General features: G+C 43.0%; 2 protein-coding genes across 2 annotated transcripts; one reads left to right on the top strand and one right to left on the bottom strand.

Annotated features, from left to right (window-relative positions):
- Positions 1-9,648: 9,648 nt before the first annotated feature.
- On the bottom strand, positions 9,649-17,106 carry rab39bb (RAB39B, member RAS oncogene family b). The gene is made up of 5 exons (XM_020491314.2): positions 16,656-17,106; positions 14,920-15,153; positions 13,668-13,848; positions 13,358-13,483; positions 9,649-13,048 (listed from the first exon to the last, which is right to left on the bottom strand). The coding sequence occupies exons 2-5, from the start codon at positions 15,132-15,134 to the stop codon at positions 12,929-12,931; spliced, it is 642 nt and encodes a 213-aa protein (XP_020346903.1). The 5' UTR covers positions 15,135-15,153; positions 16,656-17,106; the 3' UTR covers positions 9,649-12,928.
- Positions 17,107-17,614: 508 nt separating this feature from the next.
- On the top strand, positions 17,615-25,187 carry LOC109896894 (ras-related protein Rab-38). The gene is made up of 4 exons (XM_031832076.1): positions 17,615-18,506; positions 21,910-22,040; positions 22,297-22,446; positions 22,856-25,187. Exons 1-4 carry the CDS (start codon positions 18,314-18,316, stop codon positions 23,066-23,068), a joined length of 687 nt encoding a protein of 228 aa, XP_031687936.1. The 5' UTR covers positions 17,615-18,313; the 3' UTR covers positions 23,069-25,187.
- The last annotated feature ends 297 nt before the right edge of the window (positions 25,188-25,484 follow it).

Genomic DNA, 25,484 nt, shown 5'->3' with positions numbered 1-25,484 from the left:
TAGATTGCTGAGGAAATTGTTCTATTTAATCGATTTTAAAATAAGGCTCTAACATAACAAAATGTGGAAAAATCCAAGGGGTCTGAATACTTTGCTTAGGCACTATGTAATCATGGAAGCATCCACATTAATGTAGAAGTATGTAGTAAACATATATTCTTCACAATAAAATGTACTACAAAATGACTAAGTTATTTACAATTAATTTCTATTGGGCACAACACAATCTGAAACAACCAAAACTAATTGCAAATGCAGTCATATGAGATGGCTGCCATTTATACGGCCCCTTAACCAATTGTGCTATTGTTATTTGTAACTTATTTTCTACTTAATGCTTCTGCCATTGTCACTTATAACCGAAAAGACCTAGATATCTGGACAGCGATTACTCACCCGTACTGGAAGATTTTTTCTTTGACGAGTCGGACGTCAAGGATTTACTAAAGACACCCGACAAGGCCTTGATCCCCATCATTCGCAGGAGTAAGAGACTGAGATATAGGGGACGTAGGTCTGGGTGCCTTGTAAGGATCCAAGGGCGAGTGGGTAATCTGCCTTTACCATCGGTCCTATTAGCCAACGTACAACCATTGGATAATAAAATAGACTAACTACGAGCACGTATATCCAACCAACGGGACATGTAATAAAAACTGTACTGTCTTATGTTTCACCGATTTGTGGCTGAACGGCGACATGAATAACATACAGCTGGCGGGTTTTGGGCATTTTCAGCAGGATAGAATGGCAGCAAGACAGTAAGAGAAGTAAGACAAGGGTGGCTGTCTATATTTGTAAACAACAGCTGGTGCACGAAATCGAAGGAGGTCTTGAGGTTTTGCTCGCCTGAGGTAGAGTATCTCATGATAAGTTGTAGACCACACTATTTACCAAGAGAGTTATCTATATTCTTCATAGCTATCTATTTACCACCACAAACCGATGCTGGCACTAAGACCTCACTCAGTGAGCTGTATACAGTCATAAGCAAGGTGGAAAACGTTGATCCAGATGCGGCGCTCCTGGTAGCCGGGGATTTTAATGCAGGGAAACTTAAATCATTTTTACATAATTTCTACCAGCATGTTAAATGTGCAACCAGAGGGGAAAAAACTAGACCATAATTCTATCCTCCTGATTCCTGCTTACAAGCATAAACTAAAGCAGGAAACACCAGTGACTCGGTCAATAAAAAAGTGGTCAGATGATGCAGATGCTAAGCTACAGGACTGTTTTGCTAGCACAGACTGGAATATGTTCCAGGATTTTTCCGATGACATAGAGGAGTACACCATCAGTCACTGTCTTCATCAATAAGTGCATCGACGATGTCATCTCCACAGTGACTGTACGTACATACCCCAACCAGAAGCCATGGATTACAGGCAACATCCGTACTGAGCTAAAAAGGGGGAGCTGCCTCTTTCAAGGAGTGGGACTCTAACCAGGAAGCTTATAAGAAATCCTGCTATGCCCTCCAACGAACCATCAAACAGGCAAAGCGTCAATACAGGACTAAGATTGAATTGTACTACACTGGCTCTGATGCTCGTCGGATGTGGTAGGGCTTGCAAACTATTAAAGACTACAAAGGGAAGCACAGCCACAAGCTGCCCAGTGACACGAGCCTACCAGATGAGCTAAATTATTCCTATGCTCGCTTCGAGGCAAGTAACACTGAAACATGCATGAAAACATCAGCTGTTCTGGATGACTGTGATCATTCTCTCTGTAGCAAATGTTAGTAAGACCTTTAAACAGGTCAACATTCACAAGGCTGCAGGGCCAGACGATTACCAGGACGTGTACTCTGAGCATGTGCTGACCAACTGGCAAGTGTCTTCACTGACATTTTGAACCTGTCCCTGACTGTGTCTGTAATACCAACATGTTTCAAGCAGACCACCGTAGTCCCTGTCCCAAGAACATGAAGGTAACCTGCCTAAATGACTACCGACTCGCAGCACTCACTTCTGTAGCCATGAAGTTCTTTGAAAGGCTGGTCATGGCTCACATCACCATTATCCCAGAAACACTAGACCCACTCTAATTTGCATACCGCCCCAACAGATCCATAGATGATACAATCTCTATTGCACTCCACACTGCCCGTTCCCAAGTGGACAAAAGGAACACCCATGTGAGAATGCTATTCATTGACTACAGCTCAGCGTTCAACACCGTAGTGCCCACTAAGCTCATCACTAACCTAAGGACCCTGGGACTAAACACCTTCCTCTGCAACTGGATCCTGGACTTCCTGACGGGCTGACCCCAGCGGGTAAGGGTAGGTAACACATCCGCCATGCTGATCCTCAACAAGGGGGCACCTCAGGGGTGCGTGCTCAATCCCCTCCTGTACTCCCTGTTCACTCATGACTGCATGGCTAGGCATGACTCCAACACCATTAAGTTTGCCGATGACACAACAGTGGTAGGCCTGATCACCGACAACGATGAGACAGCCTATAGGGAGGAGGTCAGAGATCTGGCCGTGTGGTGCCAGACCAACAACCTTTCCCTCAATGGGATCAAGACAAAGGAGATGTTTGTGGACTACAGGAAAAGGAGGACCGAGTACGCCCCCATTCTCATCGACGGGGTTGTGGTGGAGCAGGTTGAGAGCTTCAAGTTCCTTGGTTTCCACATCACCAACAAACTATCATGGTCCAAACACACCAAGACAGTTGTGAAGAGGGCACAACAAAGCCTTTTCCCCCACAGGAGACTGAAAAGATTTGGCATGGTTCCTCAGATCCTCAAAATGTTATACAGCTGCACCATCGAGAGCATGGTTGCTGGTTGCATCACTGCCTGTTATGGCAATTGCTCTGTCTCCAACTGCAAGGTACTACAGAGGGTAGTGTGTACAGCCCAGTACATCACTGGGGCCAAGCTTCCTGCCATCCAGGACCTCTATACCAGGCTGTGCCAGAGGAAGGCCCTAAAAATGGTCAAAGACTCCAGCCACCCTAGTCAGACTGTTCTCTGCTACCGCACGGAAGGTGGTACCAGATCACCAAGTCTAGGTCCAAGAGGCTTCTAAACAGCTTCTACCCCAAGCCATAAGACTCCTGAACAGCTATTAAAATGGCTACCCAGACTATTTGCATTGCCCCAGACTATTATACCCAGACTATTTGCATTGCTACTCTCTGTTAATTATCTGTGCAAAGTCACTTTAATAACTCTACCTACATCTACATATTGCCTCAATTATTTCGGTGACACATTGACACATTGGCTCTGTACCGGTACCTCCTGTATATAGCCTCGCTATTGTTATTTTACTGCTGCTCTTTAATTATTTGTTACTTTTAGTTTGTTTGTCTTTTAGTCTGTTTTTTACTTTTCCATATTTTTCTATTTTTCTTAACTGTATTGTTGGTTAAGGGCTTGTAAAGTAAGCATTTCACTGTAAGGTCTACACCTGTTGTATTCGGCACATGACTAATAACATTTATTTGATCCAACAAGTATGTCGTCACAAGCTGGATGTAGTCATTGTGCGCTAGGAATATGGGACCAAATACTTTACTTTTGACTAAATGTAATACATACTGTATGTGAATTTGACCAAATACTTATAGCATCTTCAAATGGGGGGACTAGATACATAAAGTGCTTTAATTTCTAAAATGGTAAAACATATGTATAAAAATGCCCTCCAGGTTAAAGGTGACATTCGTGCAAAACATTTGATCTCAAATCTAAAATGTTGGTGTATAGGGCCAAATGAAGATATTTAGCTTCACTGTCTTCAACACATTGGGGAGTGTAACTCAATATCCTTCAGACTAGGGTTGAACAACTATGATTTCAATATTGAAGGTAGGCAGTTATTTGGTCTTGTGTTATTAAAACAGGCTATTGATGAGGCAAGCAAGGTGAACGTCAGCTAGCTGGGAAGCTAACTAGCTAATGTGAGCTAGCTATGTGGTTTAACCAAAGCTTCTATTATTGGTTAGAAAGATGGTTCTGTACTGAATGTATGTGATAATCATTGCTAAACAATATGAGTAGTGTAGGTAAGAGATGAAGTGAACCTATAGGAGGATAGCTCTTCACGAGGTGGATTGGGCTTGAGTTGATGGCATGCTGTTCAATACTAAGCCAAGCTGACTGACAAGTGCCGTGGATTGGTACAGGGCAATTTCGCGGTATTGGAGTGATGCTGAGAGTCAGATTTTTCACTTTAAAATGTGTGTGCAACCAATGATTGCACATTGTTAAAAGTCGTCATTGTGCATAGAGTTGTATGGTTTGTTTTACTTTGAAATCATTGGTTTTTGTTTGACACATTTTAAAGTGAAAAAATCTGAGTGTCCGCATCACTCTGTTATCGTGGATTTGCCCTACACCTGGGCTCAGTCCAGTCCCACATCTTATTATCACTTATTTGGCAAAATAATCAACCATAGTTTACTCTTTTGATACAGCAGTGTTAAAATGCAACATTTCAACTCCAATTGAACTCGTTTACGTGCTGCTGTGCGGGTTGTTGCTAACTTTACGGTTTTTACTTTGTAATTACCATTTTATATTTTATATTTTTTCCCTCACTTGACTTTTCATTCAACTTTTTCACCCCGGATGCTTTATCTGGACATGATTCTACACGACCTCCACCAGTCGAAGCTAAGTAGTAACATTAACATTATGCCCTCTATTTACAGTCGCTGTACTCATAATATACAGAAGGACGATCGCCTTATGTTGAGGATCGCCATACTTTCTCATGGCTTCTGGACGGAAATGCTGTAGGAATGCTCAACAGGTGACGCTCATTCAGCCGTCAAACTTTCAACCGGTTTTCCCCATGAAGCAACGAGTCAGAGGCCGAGCCTCCTTTGGTCTGTCCTCCACCCATTACGGCGCCTGAGACGCCAAAGCCTCCCACCATTAGCTCTGACAAATTGAAAACACTAGTCATTGGTGACTACATTACCTGCAGTATTAGACTTAAAAAGAATCATCCAGCGATCATACACTGTTTACCATGGGGCAGGGCTAATCTGAAGATGGTGCTGGCTAAGGCTAAAACTGGTGAGTGTAGAGAGTATAGGGATATTGTTATCCACATCGGCACCAACAATGTTAGGATGAAACAGTCAGAGATCACCAAGCGCAACATAGCTTCAGCGTTGTAAATCAGCTAGAAAGATGTGTCGGCATCGAGTAATTGTCTCTGGCCCCCTCCCAGTTAGGGGGAGTGATGAGCTCTACAGCAGAGTCTCACAACTCAATCGCTGGTTGAAAACTGTTTTCTGCCATTCCCAAAATATATAATTGGCCCTCTTTCTGGGACTCGCACACAAACAGGACCAAGCCTGGCCTGCTGAGAAGTGACATACTCCATCCTAGCTGGAGGGGTGCTCTCATCTCATCTATGAACATAGACAGGGCTCTAGCTCCACCATGAGAGAGGGTGCAGGCTGTTAGCCAGCCTTTCAGCTCAGTGGAGTCTGCCACTAGTGTAGTCAGCTCAGCTATCCCCTTTGAGACTGTGTCTGTGCCTTGATCTAGGTTGGGAAAAACAAAACATGGCTGTGTTCACTCTAGCTATCCTACTGGAATAAAACCTCCATTCCTGTCATTATTGAAAGAGATTGTGATATCTCAAAATAGGGCTACTTAATGTTAGATCCCTCACTTCCAAGGCAGCCATAGTCAATTAACTAATCACTGATCATAATCTTGATGTGATTGGACGGACTGAAACATGTCTTAAACCTGATGAATTTACTGTGTTAAATGAGGCCTCTCCTTCTGGTTACACTAGTGACCATATCCCCTGTGCATCCCGCAAAGGTGGGGGTGTTGCTAACATTTACAATAGCGAATTTCAATTTACAAAAAAAAAATGAAGGCATTTTCATCTTTTGAGCTTCTAGTCATGAAATCTATGCAGCCTACTCAATCACTTTTTATAGCTATAGCGTTCCCCACGGAGTTCCCTGAATTCCTATCGGATCTTGTAGTCATGGCAGATAATATTCACATTTTTGGTGACTTTGATATTCACATGGAAAAGTCCACAGACCCACTCCAAAAGGCTTTCAGAGCCATCATCGACTCAGTGGGTTTTGTCCAACATGTCTCCGGTCCTATGCAGTCATACTCTGGACCAAGTTTTGTCCCGTGGAATAAATATTGTGGATCTTAATGTTTTTCCTCGTAATCCTGGACTATAGGACCACCATTTTATTACGTATGCAATCGCAACAAATAATCTGCTCAGACCCCAACCAAGGATCATCAAAAGCCGTGCTATGAATTCTCGGACAACCCAAAGATTCCTAGATGCCCTTTCAGACTCCCTCCACCTTCCCAAGGACGTTAGAGTACAAAAATCGGTGAACCACCTAACTGAGGAGCTAAATTTAAACTTGCGTAATACCCTAGATGCGTCGCACCACTAAAAAAAGACCTGATCCCTTGAACGGAAATGGTGCTACACCAAACTGGAAGTCTTTCGATTATCTTGGAAAGACTGTACCGTGCAGTATCGAAGAGCCCCCACTGCTGCTCGATCATCCTATTTTTCCAACTTAATTGAAGAGAATAAGAACACTCCCAAATGTATTTTGATACTGTCGAAGCTAACTAAAAAGCAGCATTCCCCAAGAGAGGATGGCTTTCACCCCAGTGATAAATTCATGAACTTCTTTGACGAAAAAATCATTATCATAATAAAGCAAATTATGGACTCCTCTTTAAATCTCCGTATTTCTCCAAAGCTCAGTTGTCCTGAGTCTGCACAATACTGCCAGGACCTAGGACCAAGGGAGACACAAGTTTAAAAAAAAATCCTAGATCTCTTGACACATTCATGAAAATAGTCATGACCTCCTAAACCTTCAAGCTGCATACTGGACCCTATTCCATCTAAACTACTAAAAAAGCTGCTTCCTGTGCTTGGCCCTCCTATGTTGAACATAGGAAATGCCTCCACCGGATGTGCACCAAACTCACTAAAATTGGTAGTAATAAAGCCTCTCTTGAAAAAGCCAAACCAGAAAATATTTTAAAAACTACCTGCCTATATCAAATCTCCCATTCCTCTCAAAATTTTATAGAAAAAGCTGTTGCGCTACCATATTAAAGACAATGTGTATGAAACGCTTCAGTCTGGTTTTAGACCCCATCATAGCACTGAGGATGCACTTGTGAAAGTGGTAAATTACCTTTTTAATGGCATCAGAATCCTGAAGAATCCCTGAAGAATCTCAAATATAAAATATATTTGGATTTGTTTAACACTTTTTTGGTTACTACATGGTTACTATGGTTACTACATGGTTACTACATGTGTTATTTCATAGTTTTTATGTCGCCACTATTATTTTACAATGTAGAACATAGTAAAAAATAAAGGAAAACCTTTATGAGTAGGTGTGTCCAAACTTTTGACTGGTACTGTAGGTGTCCTGGAGGGCAGGTAGTTTGGTCCTGATGATGGGTTGGGCAGACCATATATCACCCTCTGGAGAGCCCTGTGGTTGCGGACGGTGCAGTTGCCGACCAGGCGGTGATACAGCCTGACAGGATGCTTTCAATTGTGCATCTGTAAAAGTTTGTGGGTTTTAGGGGCCAAGCCAAATTTCTTCAGGCTCCTGAGGTTGAAGAGGCGCTGTTGCGCCTTCTTCACCACGCTGCCTGTGTGGGTGGAGCATTTCAGATCGTCAGTGATGTGTACGCCGAGGAACATGAATCTTTCCTCCTTCACTGCGGTCCCGTCAATGTTGTTAGGGGCGTGCTCCCTCTGCTGTTTCCTGAAGTCCACGATACTCCTTTTGTTTTGTTGAAGTTGAGTGAGAGGTTATCTTTCTGGCACCACTCTCGTAGGGCCCTCATCTCCTTCATGTAGGCTGTCTCATCATCGTTGGTAATCAGGCCTAATACTTTTGTGTCGTTGGCAAACTTGATGATTGAGTTGGAGACGTGCGTGGTCACGCAGTCATGGGTGAACAGGGAATACGGGAGGGGGCTGAGCATGCACCCTTCTGGGGCCCCTGTGTTGAGGATCAGCAAAGTGGAGGTGTTGTTTCCTACCTTCACCACCTGGGGGCGGCCCGTCAGGAACCAGTTGCACAGGGCGGGGTTCAAACCCAGGGCCCGAGCTCAATGATGAGCCTGGAGGGTACTAGTGTTGAATGCTGAGCCATAGTCAATGAAGAGCATTCTTACATAGGTATTCTTCTTGTCCAGATGGGATAGGGCAGTGTGCAGTGCGATAGCAATGGCATCTTCTGTGGATCTATTGGGGCAGTAAGCAAATTTAAGTGGTTCTAGGGTGTCGGATAAGGTAAAGGTGATCTGATCCTTAACTAGTCTCTCAAAGCACTTCATGATGACAGAAGTGAGTGCTACGGGGCGATAGTAATTTAGTTCACTTAGTTACCTTTGCCTTCTTAGGTACAGGAACAATGGTGAACATCTTGAAGCAAGTGAGGAGAGCAGACAGGGATTGATTATGTCCTTAAACCCTCCAGCACTCCACAAATGCAGCTTTAAAAGAGTTTGGTCTGATATAGCTGTTAACATTAGAACCCTCAATTACCTAGTTTATACATGTTTCTAATAATGAATGTATCCAGTGTCTAATGATTTAATCACTCTAGGTGGTACTTACTGATGCTCCACAGATACATGCTGGTTGACACTGTCAGTGGCCATCTAGTGGTTGTTTTCTGGCACTGCAACTAACAACCAAGAGATTCTTAAATAATTTTTTGGTCCTATCCACAATGTCGCCAATTCGGCACGTCCGGAGTCACCTTTTTTTGTCACGAATAAATAAAAAAAACTGTACTTTTTAGTGAAAATGGTTTTAAATTATTTTTGGGGTCCTATCCAGAATGTCGCCAATTCGGCATGTCCGGAGTCACCGTTTATGGGTCACGAATATGATTTTTTTTTCTCGTGAAAATTGGTTTAAAGGGGGAAAATTCTGTCCTCTCCTCGACTCCTCCGTCTTCCTCTCCATTTCCTGGAAACCGAAAAGTGGGTAGAGTGGTTGAGGAGAGTCAGTTCGTTAGTAGGCGAACCGAGGGAGTGTCCTCCTCACCTCGATAGCCTGCTCTCCCGAAGAATACTGAAGTGCATCTTCCATGGAAGAATTTGGAAATCTGCCCCACACCCTTTGAATCAGCTGTTGTTTAATCAGAGAAAATCATGTTCACATTTAAAACGATACGCTTACATAACATGTGCCATTTAGCAGACATTTTTAAAGTCATGCGTGCATACATTTTACCTATGGATGGTCACGGGAATCAAACCTACTAACCTGACATTACAAGCGCAATGCTCTACCAACTGAGCTTCTTATACTTTTATTAATAACATGTCTTCCACAACTAGCTACATTTGTATCACTTTACACATTTATTTTGAGGTTACAACCCCTGTAAAGGTAATTTGCCTAATGACGAGTGGAGGAGAGTCTAATATCAAACAAGCGCATTTGTTTCAACATTTCCTTTCCTCGCATCCGCTCCTCAATTACCTCTGACATTTTTCAAAAGCAGGTGAGGAGAGGACAGAGTCGAGCAAATCCAATTGAGATTCTCCCCAAGACTAGCCGACATCATTTTGCCCAAACAACAAGAGGCTACAACTTTAGACACAAAGTAGAACAGGGTTGTTTTACCAGTCACATTTTATTGTTATTATTTTTTGTACATTTCAAGTTGTTTTGATGAGTAGTGGCACAGAAAATCCCATAGCCATTGTTGAATTGAAGGAACTGTAGTTACATGGCATTGTACAGCTTGGAGATAGACTTTGTCAAAGATGATGTAGAATGAAGAAGAGTCATCCTGGGTCGTATTCAGTAGAGCACAACATAGCAAAACATTTTCCAGCGGAAATTAGGTAGTCAGGTAGTCTCTCTGTTTTCAGTCTGTATTCTTCATTTTGGTGTCTCGTGAACACGACCTTGGTAGTGCTGTACATTGATTAACGTATTTTTGTGTGTTATTAATATGATGAGCAACTGCTAGCTTGGTATCACTGTTTCACTTCATTCAGTCTGTTGCTGCAAACTCCTATGTTCTGACATGGCCTAGGAGCTGTACATGCTGTACGCCTACATGAAGGTCTGGTTGTTTGTTACAGACTAGATAGACGCTTCCTCTAACCACTGACACAGGACTGGATATTTGTCATTAGCCTACTGGTAAAGGTTAGTGCTCTGGGTTATCTGATCCTAGATCTGTGGTTGGGGGGGAAACTTCTACCTAGAGAGTATCTTACTTGATGATGAGGACCAACTGATCCAAACTCCTGAATTGGTGAAGCCACTGTCGTTCAATTATGAGCACCGGTTATGGCTGGACCATAGTTAGAGAAGGAGATCAGTTATCAAAGCATGTCAGTTATCATGATGTCCAAGATTCCATTCTAGAACCAGAATGTCCAAGCAAGTGGAAGATGCAACGGAATCCAAAGATGCCCATTCTTGATCTACGCCGAAAAAGTAATAAAGTCACACTTAATGGGATATCACTTGTCAAGGCCCTGCAAGATGTCCCCTTTATTGTAATAAATGATTGAGAACATTTCCCATCCTGTCCTCATTGTCAGCGATACATTTTTAGATGAAAGTGCCTTTGCACACTGTCAACACCCCCCTTTCCCTACAATGTTACAGTCACATTAAATGGTGCTGCCAAAACTCTCTTTGAATAAAGTGGATGATAGCAGTTCATCCTTGCAGTTATTATTACTCAGCGTAGAGAAGAAAGAATCAAAGTTTTGGATTCTGATTATCTGATAGCAGGAAGTAGCTTGTAGCGCTGATGACAAAGAGATTGACCTTGAACACAGTGGCTACAAAACATCTTGAACGGAAAATACGTAGGACATCTTTTGTTTCAAAACAGCAAGTTTTGTCCCTCCTCCACCTATTGTGCCAAAGCATTTAATTTCTCAGTTACCAAACCAGAAACGTTGTTACATCCAGTGCGCCCAACTAAAATATGACTTTCAACACAACAGCATGGTCATTCATGATAACGTTATCGAACGATAATGTGATTATTTATGGAATGAATATTCTTATTTCTAGACTGATTGATATTGAATGCACATGTCTGTTGCCATACTTGTTGTACTGTGTCATTAATATGTGTAATTTAGATGCCTGCAGATGTGGAATTATAGGTAATGTAGTGTTTTTAGGGTGCGTTTCTCCCAGCTTCCTGTCTGTCCACTGTTACCATGGTTTCCTCAGCTAGATTCTGGAATCACTCATAGGCTAGTCTCAAAGGGGACAGTTAATTCAGGTAAATGTACAGGTAGTGTCGGCCTCCGGTGTGCCCAATATCTCATCGTCCGCCTTTACTGGGTCGTATTCATTAGTGCACACCATAGCAAAACGTTTTGAAACCATTTAAAACAAATCTTATTCTCCCTCTCCATTTCAGTGCATTTTCTTCCGCTTGATGTCTAGTGAATACGACCCGGGAGTCCCTTTGTCCACTTGTACAGTCAGATAGAGAGTCAAACAGTCGTCCCCTTACATTCAGTCCATTTCCAAAGTGTCCATAAGGTCCAATATGGCGTTGGTTAATGGAGAAGGGTGAGGATTGGAGTGTTAGTTCGATGATGGGAGAAGTAGGTATAGAACCACAGAGTTTGTGTTTGGGACCAGACTTAATTTCCCAAAAGGGGAAAGTAAGACTCTGAGACCCTCCTCCTCAGTCTCCTTTGAACAACTGAATCAGATAGAAGGCCATATTGACCCAACGAACCTAAGGGGACGTGTGATGCCTTCTGGTCGTATCAATTGTGTTATCGGATTGCATAGTGGAAGAGAAGAGATCGGGGTAGCAGGTGACTAGAGAGCTGAAATAGATCTGGGTGCAGTTCAAGAAAATTACCTAAAGCAGGGATGGGCCATGTTTAGCAACTCAGTCAGGGTCTCAACTTACTGTTGGGAGTTAGAATAGTAGAATTCACAAGGTGCAGTTTTAAAATGTGGTTGTGCATCAGCAGGTTTTCTCTTAAGTCACTCACTCAATTAGCTATGTCAGCTAACAATTATTTTATCAAATGTTTTACTTGTAGTAATCATGGCTGAATACTGACCAGACATGCCCAGGGGCCTTGACCTCCAGGGGGGATCAATTGATTTTGTTAGTCACTCTCACTCATATATCATATTAACATGGCATACGTCATGGCAAAAATGTGTAGATTTGCAGGAAATTAGTTTTAAAACTGCAAAAATGTATCTCCTCTCCATGGCAAAATGGATAGAATTGCAGGAAAATAGCTGTAAAACTGCTTATTCCTCTCTCTGCCTCATGGCAAAATGAGTAGAATTGCTTGAAATTTGTTATAAAATGGTACACCTTTTCCCTCCGCACCATCGCAAAATGTGTAGAATTGCTGGAAATGTACTTTTTTCTCTCCACCGTCAAGACGGGGGCCAGTAAAATGTTTTACCTGTGATCTCGCTTAACGCCACCAAAAGGCTAAGGATGGACCCTAGCTACTGGTATAATGCATTTAGTTAAGAGTTAAGTAGTTTAACTGCACAAATAGATTGATTGTACAAATCAGAGACAGGTTTGGGTATGGATGTGGGTACACAGACCTGTGAGCCACTGCGGCCCCTCATGATGAGTTCAGATTTTTTGTGTCCCCCACCCCCATCCAAGATCCCCATCCCTGACCTAAAGGGAAACCAGGTATTAACCAGGTATTTGTAGGGAAGGGATCCATCATCCATCCAGATAGCAGATCACTCTGAAAAGTGGACACCTTTTGAGGACCAAGGAGGATCAAATGAAAACCAGGCAGGGATCTAGTTGTGAGTAGGATCCCTCCATCCAGATGCAGATCAGTAGAGGCAAATGGCTAGACTAGATAGCTGAAATTGATCTGGGTGCAAGTTCAGGAGGATCCCTCTAGATCAGCAGAGGCAGCGTCGGTCGCTCTTGGTGACCTCCTCGGAGGAGTGGACCACGTTGGGAACGAAGCCGCTCTTCACCCCCTCCCAGCCCTCCTGGATAGTGATGTCACCGCTCCTCACCTAGGGTGAAGATACCAAGATTAGAAGGGACAATGTTGTATTCACATGCTAGCCTGGTCCCAGATCTGTTTGTGCAATCATATCAACTCCTTGTCACTCATTGTCATGCCAAATGTCATGTTTGCCATGGCAAGGAGTTGACATGATAGCACAAACAGATCTGGGACCAGACTATTCACATGCAGAACATTTTGATAATAAACAATTCATGGGACCAGCTGTTGCCATTGCTAAGCTAGCCAAAGGTTGTACAGGACTCAATTTTAATTCTTGACTCAAACTTTGTATCTTCAACCTGGAGCGCCTCACCAGCTGAAAGATGTCCCTGGTCAGCTCCGTGAAGGCGTGCTCCACGTTTATGGCGTCGCGGGCCGAAGTTTCTACGTAACGCATCCCGTAGGCGCCGGCGAGTTTCTCAGCCTCCTGACGAGTTACCTGGAGAGGTAAACATGCGATAGTATTGTCTGTTTATATGAAAATGTGTTGTGCATTACTTATATCATTAGTAAAGGTAGGGGGAAAAATGTATTTATTTCAATGCTCAATCAAACACACACACACACATCCCACCTACCCCCCTCCACACATACACGTAAACTACTGCAATCTGATAGGCTACCTGGCGCTGAGGTTCCAGGTCACACTTGTGGCCGACCAATAGGAACACAATGCTGTGTGGTTGTACGTGGCTCCGGGCCTCCTCTAGCCAATCATGAACATTCTGGAAGGAACGGCGGTTTGTGATGTCAAACAGGAGGAGCCCGCCCACAGAGTTACGATAGTAGGCTCTGGTGATGGACCTGGAAGAGGGGAGGAGACAGGGATGAGAGGGTGTTTATGTTAGGAGATGAGAAAGGGAATAGAGAGAGAAGGAGAGATAGACAGGAAGTAGAGGAATGAGAGGAGAGAGAATTGAGTGTTAGAAGGAGAGGGGAGACATACAGTGTTAGAATATTGTAGGGAGGGAGGGAGAAATAAAAATAGATATGTGTTGGGAGGCGAGACAAAAGTAGCAAGCAACAGATGTGAAAGTGAGAAAGGGGGAGCGGAGTGTGTAGTGAGGGAGAGAGAAAGTTTGGCAGAAAAGAGGGAGAGAATGTGAGAGAAGGAAGGAGGAAGAACATGAAGGGGGGAAGAAGTGAGAGGAGGGATATGAAAGACATGCGAGGTGTGGGTGATGAGGGAGGGAGGTGCAATGAAAGAACGGAAGAAGAGGAAGACATAGAAAGAGAGGATGAAGATAGGAGGACAGTGGTAAAATACATATTCAGAAGAAATAAATAACCAGTTTAAATGAATCACAGACAAAAGAGCAGGGTATGATGAGGAATTATTATGGAACGCTGACCAAGCAAGGGTGTGTGTGTGTTTAAAAGCTGTTAACTCTTTAAATATGTAAAATAAATGTTTATGTATGAAAAGAGACTCCTGCATACTTGTTTTTCACTTTTTTAGAAACTAAACTATTTATAGGCCTATTCTAACTGTGTCACTGATGTGCCAAAGTGTAAATATTGATGTAGACTAACCTTTGTACCTTATGCACTGTTTCAATAAGGCACTTTTGAATAGTCAAACAACAATATCAGTAGTGGTATGACAAAAACTATCTGGCAGTTTAGACCTTGGCAACTGTCGACTATCCTATCCTTTGATATCCTTGTATATACTTTGACAATTATGAATGATAGCCTGTCTAATAGAGGGCTCTGAATAAAAATTATGTATACATTTCATGGTTTGGCCAGCTGCACAAGAAGCATCCTTGATAAACAAGAGCAAGCAAGCGTGATGGATTATACCGACAGCACAGTTTATGCATAATCATCTGTGTGACAGTTCTTATGGAGCCCCCCCCCCCCCCCCATTACCTGAAGCGCTCCTGTCCAGCGGTATCCCAGATCTGTAGCTTGATGCGTTTCCCCGGCTCAATCTCCACCAGGCGAGAGAAGAAATCCACGCCGACCGTCGGGTCACTCACCTGGGCAAACCTTCCCTCCGTGAACCGCCGGATCAGGCACGATTTCCCCACCGTCGAGTCCCCAATGACGATGAGTCTGAACTGGTACAACCATATCGCCTCCATGGTGACTGCTGTCTAGCTTCTGTTCGTAGAATCGTGGTCGGATGGAACACACGCACAGGCACACACACCGTGAGACACAGACACATGCAGGGACACACGCTCACACAGCGCAAAAGCCTGAGTCAGTTAACCCATAACAACAGTGCTTTCAGAGGATAGATAGCCTCGGGCGCCCCGGTGAAAGCCTGTGAGAGAGACCTCGCAGACAGAGGGGCAGCTATAACGGAGATTTCAAATGGTTACTGCCCTCCCTCCTCCACAGCACCGTAGCTTGGCTTCCCAACAGAGCGCAGCCCCTGAATGATAACGAGGCCTTTGGAGAGAGCACAACACCGCTACTCTTTGTGCCCTTGTTTTGTGTCTAAATTCCCTTTGGTGACAAGTAAAAAGCCACGTCTCTTCTGGATTTGACTATGGCTTTGATCTAAGCCTAAGCCCTCCTGCGGTGTTACAATGCCTATTATAGTCCACATGTTTATTTACAAGCATGTGACTATTGGAAATCCGCTTTAGCCTATATTGGCCAACTTTCAAATCCCTTGATTGTGGCAACTATTTGATAGCCTGTCCCATTGAACTTCCCTTTAGGAAGAATTCAGTTATTCCATTCTGTTTGTAGCCAGTGGCACTTAGGTCAGTTTACATACTCTATTCTATAATCTATTATTTTCTATTCTATTCCATATTCTATAGACCTATGCTTATTTAAAACCCTACAATGCACGCATTTATTATGGTATTGCATTCTATGCACAGGCCTGGTTATCCAGTCATCAGACTGCCTCCAGTGACATCTAGACACACCGCCACTTCCTCACTCTGGCTGGCCGGGAATCACACAGTGAGCTTGGTATGCAAACACAACCGTGGACAAACAGATCCCCGAAATAATACCTGTAATATCCACCCCCATAGCTTTGCCTGAGACCGGATATAGGCTTCAGCTAGGGTCTCTGGAGCATTGACATGGACAGTAGCCTAGGCTAGATTGTACCCTACTATGGTAACTACTGGTCATCATAATGTCTATTGAATTGTTTACCGTGGATATTTCACATCAGTTGCTTTTGGATAAACACAAATATGTTTAATTACATGGACAGTCTATTGTACAGAAGCCGTTACTGTAAAGAACTAATAGAGAGTTGTAGTTAGATATTTCACATCAGGTGCTTTTGCATTAAATATCAACTGATTTATTCCAGATTCAATGAATAGATCCCTCCATTTTGCCTTATGGTAGGATCATTGCTTATTTTAGTCTTACAGGCATCATTTCACCCGATATGTCAGTAATGGTAAATGGAATGGAGAACAGTAGAATAGAATCTCCACGATTATTTTATGCAGAAGTGCAGTAGACAACATCACTTCTGTCGCTCTCACAATAGACTTTCAAGACCAAGTAGTGTCGCTTTTCTTATTTCTCGCATCATTATCCTCAAATAAGAAGGCCTTGTATAGTTCACATTTGCTAGAAAGGCCTATTGCCTAAGAGAGAACGAAATCGTTTCATCTTACGTGGTTTGGTTGCGCGGCTCAGAACCCGATTGCTGCAGGTTCCATTGCATTGAGAAGCTTTCGTAGAACAAACGCCCGAAAGAACGTCTCACAGCAACGCATGAACAGCAGTTTACAATTGCCCTGCGGAAATCTACCAACGGGTCTTCGTTGTGATGTCTTTATAACGGTCTATTAATGACACCCTAGAAAAATTCAAAGCACGCTTTACTCCCCAGAATGCTATCATTTGTGAATGATAGCCTAGGTCTACACTGTTGTTTTGAAATCACACAACTGTAAAATGTGATAGACCTATGGCAAAAATTCTGAAGGTTAATTTTGTTTTTACTCCTCTCCTTATCTCGTTTTGTGTTTTTGAAGGAAGCTAAACGAAATAAATGTTGCCGCTGATGAAATTGCAGCGCGAGCAGCACCATCACAGACCCTGACTCATTCCACCGCCCAGCCCGCATCAGCACCTCTACTACCGTAAACATCAATATCGACGCGCACAAGCACTTTATCCGCATATCTAGAAAAAAAACACAGCGACACAAAACGTTGTTAATAAAGTCATTAGAGCAATGACATGTAGATCAATGTCCTTGTTCTTAAGTCGTTTTATGAAATGTAATTCATTTGGCCTATTGGCTACCATTTTTAGTAGGTTATTGAAAGAACCTCTCACCAATAGTCTTTTATAGCCTATCCAACAATATTAGTAAGCTAAAAGGCAAAAATATAGATAGGGCCACTGCCACTAAATATTCAAGTTTTAGACCCTATATACGGCGGACCAGACATTAAACATATTTTGGACATTAACTGATATAACGATTTATAATCGTGAGTGTAAAATTGACAATATTGTATGCGCGTAAAGATACATAACATTGTATGTTTGGTTACCACAGCTGCTTGTGCGCTGATCCGGATACAGTGTATCAAATACGCTGGATATGTAGTTCGTTTCCTTTCCCCCAGCAGCAAAGTGGTGGACAGAAAGTACAGTGAACTATTGACTTACTGTATGTACACAACTTTATCAGTAAACTAAAGGGTTGTGGTTGCCTAATCTCCAAACAGCTGACGGGCAGATGCAGAAGCTTCATGCGCAGATTAATGGCAACGGCTTCCAGGCGAGATGTGCGCGCACACACACCGTACACTGTTTGACCAACATTGACAGTTTGTGGATGAAATGCGCTGACTACTCTTTTTAGAAGTTCTCATTTTTTGCTCTGGATGGAATGAAGGTTGGGTAGGAGAAAGAACGAGAGAGAAATAATGAACGTTTGGTAAGAGAGAAGGGTCGCCAAAAGGATACATTGCATGACTCTGATATAAGGACATATACGGAATAGAACAATTGCAAGAAAGAAAGACAATTTCGGAATATTTTTGTGCATATGCACATTTTGAATAAAAGAGGGAGAAGTTCCTCTTATTTTCTGTCTTCATCAATTCATTAATATTGTTTTCTCCTGCTACTAAGATTTGGACAACTATTCACCTTTGACATACAGGCAACTTCAGGTAACGGGAAAAGAGAGCTGCTGAAAAGTGGACCCATATGAAATAGAAAACTGAAAAAAGAGGACACTGAATATTACATTCTATGTGAACAACTAAGTTGTAGCCTATATTTTTTTTCTATATCAAGCCATAACCCAACCATGCAGCAGGAACGCTTGCTGAAGGTTCTAGTCATCGGTGACCTGGGGGTCGGGAAGACGTCCATAATAAAGCGTTATGTCCATCAGATATTCTCCCAACATTACAGAGCCACCGTCGGAGTCGACTTCGCCCTCAAACTCCTCAATTGGGATCACAAGACGGTCGTGCGACTGCAGCTGTGGGACATCGCAGGTTGGTAAAGTAATTACTTTTTTTTTTCTTTTTTTTTTTCACCTTTATTTAACCAGGTAGGCTAGTTGAGAACAAGTTCTCATTTGCAACTGCGACCTGGCCAAGATAAAGCATAGCAGTGTGAGCAGACAACAAAGAGTTACACATGGAGTAAACAATTAACAAGTCAATAAAACAGTAGAAACCAAAGGGGGAGTCTATATACAATGTGTGCAAAAGGCATGAGGAGGTAGGCAAATAATTACAATTTTGCAGATTAACACTGGAGTGATGAATGATCAGATGGTCATGTACAGGTAGAGATATTGGTGTGCAAAAGAGCAGAAAAGTAAATAAATAAAAACAGTATGGGGATGAGGTAGGTGAAAAAGGGTGGGCTATTTACCAATAGACTATGTACAGCTGCAGCGATCGGTTAGCTGCTCAGATAGCTGATGTTTGAAGTTGGTGAGGGAGATAAAAGTCTCCAACTTCAGCGATTTTTGCAATTCGTTCCAGTCACAGGCAGCAGAGTACTGGAACGAAAGGCGGCCAAATGAGGTGTTGGCTTTAGGGATGATCAGTGAGATACACCTGCTGGAGCGCGTGCTACGGATGGGTGTTGCCATCGTGACCAGTGAGCTGAGATAAGGCGGAGCTTTACCTAGCATGGACTTGTAGATGACCTGGAGCCAGTGGGTCTGGCGACGAATATGTAGCGAGGGCCAGCCGACTAGAGCATACAAGTCGCAGTGGTGGGTGGTATAAGGTGCTTTAGTGACGAAACGGATGGCACTGTGATAGACTGCATCCAGTTTGCTGAGTAGAGTGTTGGAAGCCATTTTGTAGATGACATCGCCGAAGTCGAGGATCGGTAGGATAGTCAGTTTTACTAGGGTAAGCTTGGCGGCGTGAGTGAAGGAGGCTTTGTTGCGGAATAGAAAGCCGACTCTTGATTTGATTTTCGATTGGAGATGTTTGATATGAGTCTGGAAGGAGAGTTTGCAGTCTAGCCAGACACCTAGGTACTTATAGACGTCCACATATTCTAGGTCGGAACCATCCAGGGTGGTGATGCTAGTCGGGCATGCGGGTGCAGGCAGCGACCGGTTGAAAAGCATGCATTTGGTTTTACTAGCGTTTAAGAGCAGTTGGAGGCCACGGAAGGAGTGTTGTATGGCATTGAAGCTTGTTTGGAGGTTAGATAGCACAGTGTCCAAATTACGAGTAATCTTCTTCGACAGTTCGCCTACCTTTACTTTTATAACTGTTATATTTGATTTGATACACAAGTTTAAAATATGTCACGCACATGGTATGGTGTCTGTAATAGCGGAACATTGCCAGTTGGTAAACTAATAACGCATAGAATAAGAGTAGGCCAATTATAATAGGCCTATTAGCTCTGCTACATTTAGTTTTATAACTCCTTTATTTTATTTGAGAATGGAACTTTAACAATAGGTAGTTACACACACACACACACACACACACACACACACACACACACACACACACACACACACACACACACACACACACACACACACACACACACACACACACACACACACACACACACACACACACACATGTGTAATAGTAGTAGCCTAACCGACCCATTCTTGAGCCTCTCTATATTTCACATGACCTGATAATCGACATATAACTGACATGACCTGATGTAGCCCTGACATACACTGCCCTATAAAACAGTGTAATAGTGTGAGTGTTGGTGTATGTGTGCGTGTGTACGTGCATGCCTGGCTGTGTATGCATTCATGTGTGCATGCGCGCGTCTGTATGTGTGTGGACTTTACCCTGTCAGTCAATGCACATGCACTAGACATTTTAAGACTCGCACACATCCCACCGAATGTGGATCTAGCACTTGTCTGCTGATCGTTCCTCGCAGATTACGTTTTTCAAATCGGTGCTCACTCGGTTCGCGAATTACGTTCAGAGGTAGGAAGTACTCTCGGCCAGCAAACGCTATGGGTGTGTCTGAGCCCTTATGGTGCTGTATCTCTAAACTGTCAGCAGACTTTTCCTCCGTATCATCTCAACGGTAGATAATGACCTCATCACACCATGTCTACCAGCCCCCCCCCCCATCCTTACAGCCAAATAATAATTCATAATATTTTATATCAATATTAATGTAATCCAAGTTTTTCTCATAATAGTATATTATGTATATTATATTACAAGTGTCAATAATCACCCACTGTCTGGTTCATAATAATGAAATATTCCACCCTGAGACAGTACCCGTGCATTGTTTCACAAGATATGATTGCAAACATGACATTCATTGAAATTAAGCTGCAACAATGAAGCGCTTTCAGTGCAGGGCAGGAAAGGAAAAAGAAAGAAACAAGATTTATGTTTTGCCCATGTATCTGATGCTGTCTGGCCAAAAACAGAATGGCATGTCATACTCTTTTTGGCCAGACACAGCATCAGATACATGGGCTACATACAGTATATAGTAAGACAGAGGGGCGCTGTTTCGCTCACTTGAATGCTTTCTCCGGTGAGATAGTTTCAGCCACTTACGAATTGAAGGAAAGTTGAAGGGTGCACTGTGCACTGTTCAGATGCTGGAATTATTTTGGATGAATGTGCGACAGTAACCTACTTTTTGATGTGATTTGTTTGACAATAAGATGAAAACATCATGACTGGTTGTGTTCATGGCACATTAATAGGTAATACATTTTTATAGTTAAATTAAAGGCCTCAGAATGGCCTCTTGCTGATCTAGGATCAGGTTCACCCCTATCCATTGAGTCTTATTAATTTAGACAATGCATGTAGGCAGTGGAAAGACAGAGATAGACATTGTAGGAGAACATAGCAGGAAAACCAGTGTGATGGTATTTACACAATGCATGCTGGCTATTGGCAGTGACAACCAGTGATATTTCAAACCGTATTCTGTACGTTATGTGTTAATGTTAGAAAGACCCTGTTCTCTCTCTCTCTCTCTCTCTCTCTCTCTCTCTCTCTCTCTCTCTCTCTCTCTCTCTTTCTCTCTCTCTCTCTCTCTCTCTCTCTCTCTCTCTCTCTCTCTCTTTCTCTCTCTCTCTTTCTCTCCGTCCCTCTCTTTCTCTCTCTCAGCTGTATCATGGTTACTCACTGGTATATTACAGTCATGTGAGAGAGGTTAGCTTCCAGGAGAAATGCCATTTATATGTCAACACTCACTTAAACACACACACGCACACATACACGCATAAATATACACACACACACACACACACTTGAAATGTCTCAACACATTGGAGTATCGCTTTGCTTCTTAAGTCACTTTATTGAGAAATATTCATTGTTGTTATGTTGTTGATTTAGATGGTATAGTTGTAGATGTTGTTGTTGGTGCTGTTGTTGTTATATCATTGTTGTTGTTGTTTTTCCCCAGGCCAGGAGCGCTATGGCAACATGACGCGGGTTTACTACCGCGAGGCTGTAGGAGCGTTGGTGATCTTTGACATGACGCGGGCCTCTACCTTCCAGGCTGTCCTCAAGTGGAAGGGAGACCTCGACTCCAAGGTAAGAGATACATTATTACTTTAACATGCTTAGAACTAGTCATAATGAAGTATACATGCAGGTTGTACTATACAGTGAGGTGGTAGTGAGTGCCTGTGCCTTGTATTTTTTACATTTGTTAAGATCCTTCTCTCCTCTCATCCATCTCACCCCTCACTCCCATTTTCTCTATATTTCCTTGCACTTACATCTTCTCCCCCATTTTTCTCTCCAACCCCCCCCCCCCCCCCTCTCCCTCACCCCACACCCCTCCCAGGTTGCTCTGGGTAACGGGAGGCCAGTTCCGGCCGTCTTATTGGGTAATAAATGTGACCAGCTGAGTACGGGTCTCTGTTCCAAACTGCCCAAACTGGAGAACTTCACTAGAGACCACGGCTTTGTAGGGTGGTACGAGACCTCCGCCAAGGTGAGGGGTGTGTGTGTGTGAGAGAGAGCAAGACCATGGTTTCGTAGGGTGGTAAGAGGTCAAGGGTCACGACATGGTGTCACGGCATAGAGAGGGATGGGTCTCTATTGTTGCTGTATGTAGTGTATATCAGGGGATACAAGCTTTGTGTTTGGAAATGTTAAGAGACGTTGTGTGTGTTAGCAGACAATGTTTTGTGTGTATGAGTTGCTTTCTGGAATGTAAAAAGCGTCAATATACCTACTTACTGCTAGCTGAGTGAGGGATTGTGTCTGTGCATATGAAGACTGTATTTTTTCCTCTCTATCTGTCCCTCACCCCTCTCTTTCTCTTGCTCTCATGTCTCTCTCTCACACAAACATCTCTCTCTCTTTGCCCTTCAATTCTTTCCCCCTCTCTCCCCTCTCAGGACAACATCAACATCGACGCGGCCATCATGTGTTTGGTAGAGAGCATCATGGCTGTAGAAGAGGGGAGGCCGCCAGCTGGAGATCCTAGAGACCCTAGCGTCCTGGTCTCACCACGCTTTGACTACAATAGGACAGGGATGGCTGGACTGCCTGGGTGCGATGGGTGTAAAAAGCGACCTCTGCCTGGGCGAAGGGAGATGGGGGATATTTGAGGGATGAGAGATGGGGGGTGGGGGGGGGGGGGTGGAGGAGAGAGGATTGCAAGCTTTCTAGTTGTGATGGGTATAATAAGTTAACTTTGCCGGGCCAGAGGGACATGGGCGATATCTGAAGGGGGGATTGAGGGAGAGAGAAGGACAGTGGCTTTTGACTCCAACGAACTCTCTATGCTAGGATGGAAGGGGACCGAGGGGGAGAGATGAAGGAAGAGATGGGAAGGAGTAGGGGGATAGAGAGACACACAGAGAGAGAGGGGGATGGGAAATATAGTGTGTGTAAAAGAGAGAGCGATAGTAGCATGATGCATTAGATATGGATGGACTGCTACAAAGGGTCATGTGAACTGAGCTAAGCCTGGATGACATGAGAGATCTAATCACATCACAGTGGAGGACAGAAGCATCCACATCGGCAAGGAAACAGCTGTGATGTTATCAATAGTGTTGCTATTGCAACACACTCATCACGAAGGCTGCTTTTGTAAATTCACTCTGGCCATCTATTCCGATTTCAGAGCACTCTCATCTGAGTGTGTCAGAGCGCAGAACAACTGATGAATTTACAAACTTTCAACACCCGCTGAATAAGACCGGTGTCAATAAACGTCTGCAAGAAAACGTCATTCAATTGTTGCCAGGAGCACAGTTACAGTCACTAATGCTCTAGATAACATGAAAACAGCCTCTGCTAGGGTGAGTAAAATGGCCAGTGAGGTGTTCTCTCATATGTGTCTAGAAGTAGCTAGTGAGCTAGCCAACTTTAGCCAGTTAGTTTGGGTGCTTGGGTGCTTGTTGCGAGGGTCAGAACACTCGGATCAACCCTTGTCCACGGGCCAGAGCGTCCAGTTTGCGCTCTGAACGCTCCGAGAGCAAAAACGCTCTGATTTTACAATCTGACAATGCTCTGAATTTACAAACGATCCAGAGCGTACTATGACACACTGGAGGCAATTTTTGAACACACTCATGGTGAAAAAGAGACAGTGTCGTTCTATACCAAAATAATGTGTGTAATATTTTGAAGCAAATATCATTTTAAGGGAGTATGTTAGGCACAGACGTTCTCTTCGCCTGGCTGAGTTCTGCTAGGAGCAAACCAACCTAGCATGTGGACGCTTTTAGTCTGTGATAATGAAACCGGGAGGCTGAAAGGTGTAAGTTAGTCTGTGTCTCAAATTGCACCCTATTCAGTAGTAATTATGGGGATTTTTTTAAATACAGTTACACATCACAATATTATTTTGGACGCTATTATATTGATACTTTAATTGGCTCCAAGTATGGATATTTTATATATTTTTACTAGGTAGCATTAGCTAACGTTAGTCAGCTGTACCTGCACCAAAATTACGGTATTTTTTTATCCTACAGATTTTTCTCCATTTTCTTTTTAAATAGTGAGCACTTTTACTTCCGTGACTGATCAAAACAAATGTTAGTACGCTCTCTCTTGCATCTCTGCAGCAGACATATGTTTAAAACATCAAATTGCAATAGAATCGCAGTATTGAGTCGCAATACATATAGAATAGTGAGAATCGCAATAATATCATATTGTGAGGTCCCTAGCAATTCCCAGCCCTATTCAGTAGTGCCATTTGAGACAACCTTAGTTAGCACATGTGCCTTCAGAAAGTATTCACACTCCTTGAGTTTTTCCACATTTTGTTGTGTTACAGCCTGAATTTAAAATGGATTAAATTTAGATTTTGTGTCACTGGATAACACCCCATAATGTCAAAGTGGAATACATTTTTTTATATTTTTTTTTACAATTAATAAACATGAAAAGCTGAAATGTCTTATGTTAATAAGTGTTCAACCCCTTTGTTATGGCAAGCCTGAAAAGGTCAGGAGTAAAAATGTGCTTAACAAGTCACATAATAATTTTGATGGACTCGCTCTGTGTGCAATAATAGTGTTTAACATGATTTCTTTATGAATACCTCATCTCTGTACCCCACACGTACAATTATTTGTAAGGTCCCTCAGTTGAGCAGTGAATTTCAAACACAGATTCAACCACAAAGACCAGGAAGGTTTTCCAATGCCTCGCAAAGAAGGGCACCTATTGGTTGATGGGTAAAAATAAAGAAAGCAGATATTGAATATCCCTTTGAGCATTGTGAAGTTATTAATTACACTTTGGATGGTGTATCAGTACACCCAGTCACTACAGATACAGGTGTCTTTCCTAACTCTGTTGCCGGAGAGGAAGGAAACCACTCAGGGATTTCACCATGAGACCAATGGTGACTTTAAAACAGTCACAGAGTTGAATGGCTGTGATAAGAGAAAACTGAAGATGGATCAACAACAGTGTAGTTACTCCACAATACTAACCTAAATGAGAGTGAAAAGATGGAAGCCTGTACAGAATAAAAAATTACAAAACATGCATCCTGTTTGT

The sequence above is a fragment of the Oncorhynchus kisutch genome, linkage group LG9 (genome assembly GCF_002021735.2).
Source record: "Oncorhynchus kisutch isolate 150728-3 linkage group LG9, Okis_V2, whole genome shotgun sequence".
Classification (NCBI taxonomy): domain Eukaryota; kingdom Metazoa; phylum Chordata; class Actinopteri; order Salmoniformes; family Salmonidae; genus Oncorhynchus; species Oncorhynchus kisutch.
The sequence above is the reverse complement of the archived record's forward strand: the minus strand, read 5'-3'. Positions and strand labels throughout refer to the sequence as shown.

What these genes read in the sequence shown, in the direction of transcription:
- rab39bb (XM_020491314.2), bottom strand. Translation starts at nt 15,134, where the DNA reads ATGGAGGCGATATGGTTGTACCAGTTCAGACTCATCGTCATTGGGGAC. An exon ending in GCTGGACAGGAGCGCTTCAG is followed by an intron (nt 13,849 to 14,919) that starts GTAATGGGGGGG and finishes CCCCTCTTCCAG; the next exon opens with GTCCATCACCAGAGCCTACT. An exon ending in ACCTGGAACCTCAGCGCCAG is followed by an intron (nt 13,484 to 13,667) that starts GTAGCCTATCAG and finishes TTACCTCTCCAG; the next exon opens with GTAACTCGTCAGGAGGCTGA.
- LOC109896894 (XM_031832076.1), top strand. Translation starts at nt 18,314, where the DNA reads ATGCAGCAGGAACGCTTGCTGAAGGTTCTAGTCATCGGTGACCTGGGG. An exon ending in AGGGAGACCTCGACTCCAAG is followed by an intron (nt 22,041 to 22,296) that starts GTAAGAGATACA and finishes CACCCCTCCCAG; the next exon opens with GTTGCTCTGGGTAACGGGAG. An exon ending in GGTACGAGACCTCCGCCAAG is followed by an intron (nt 22,447 to 22,855) that starts GTGAGGGGTGTG and finishes CTCCCCTCTCAG; the next exon opens with GACAACATCAACATCGACGC.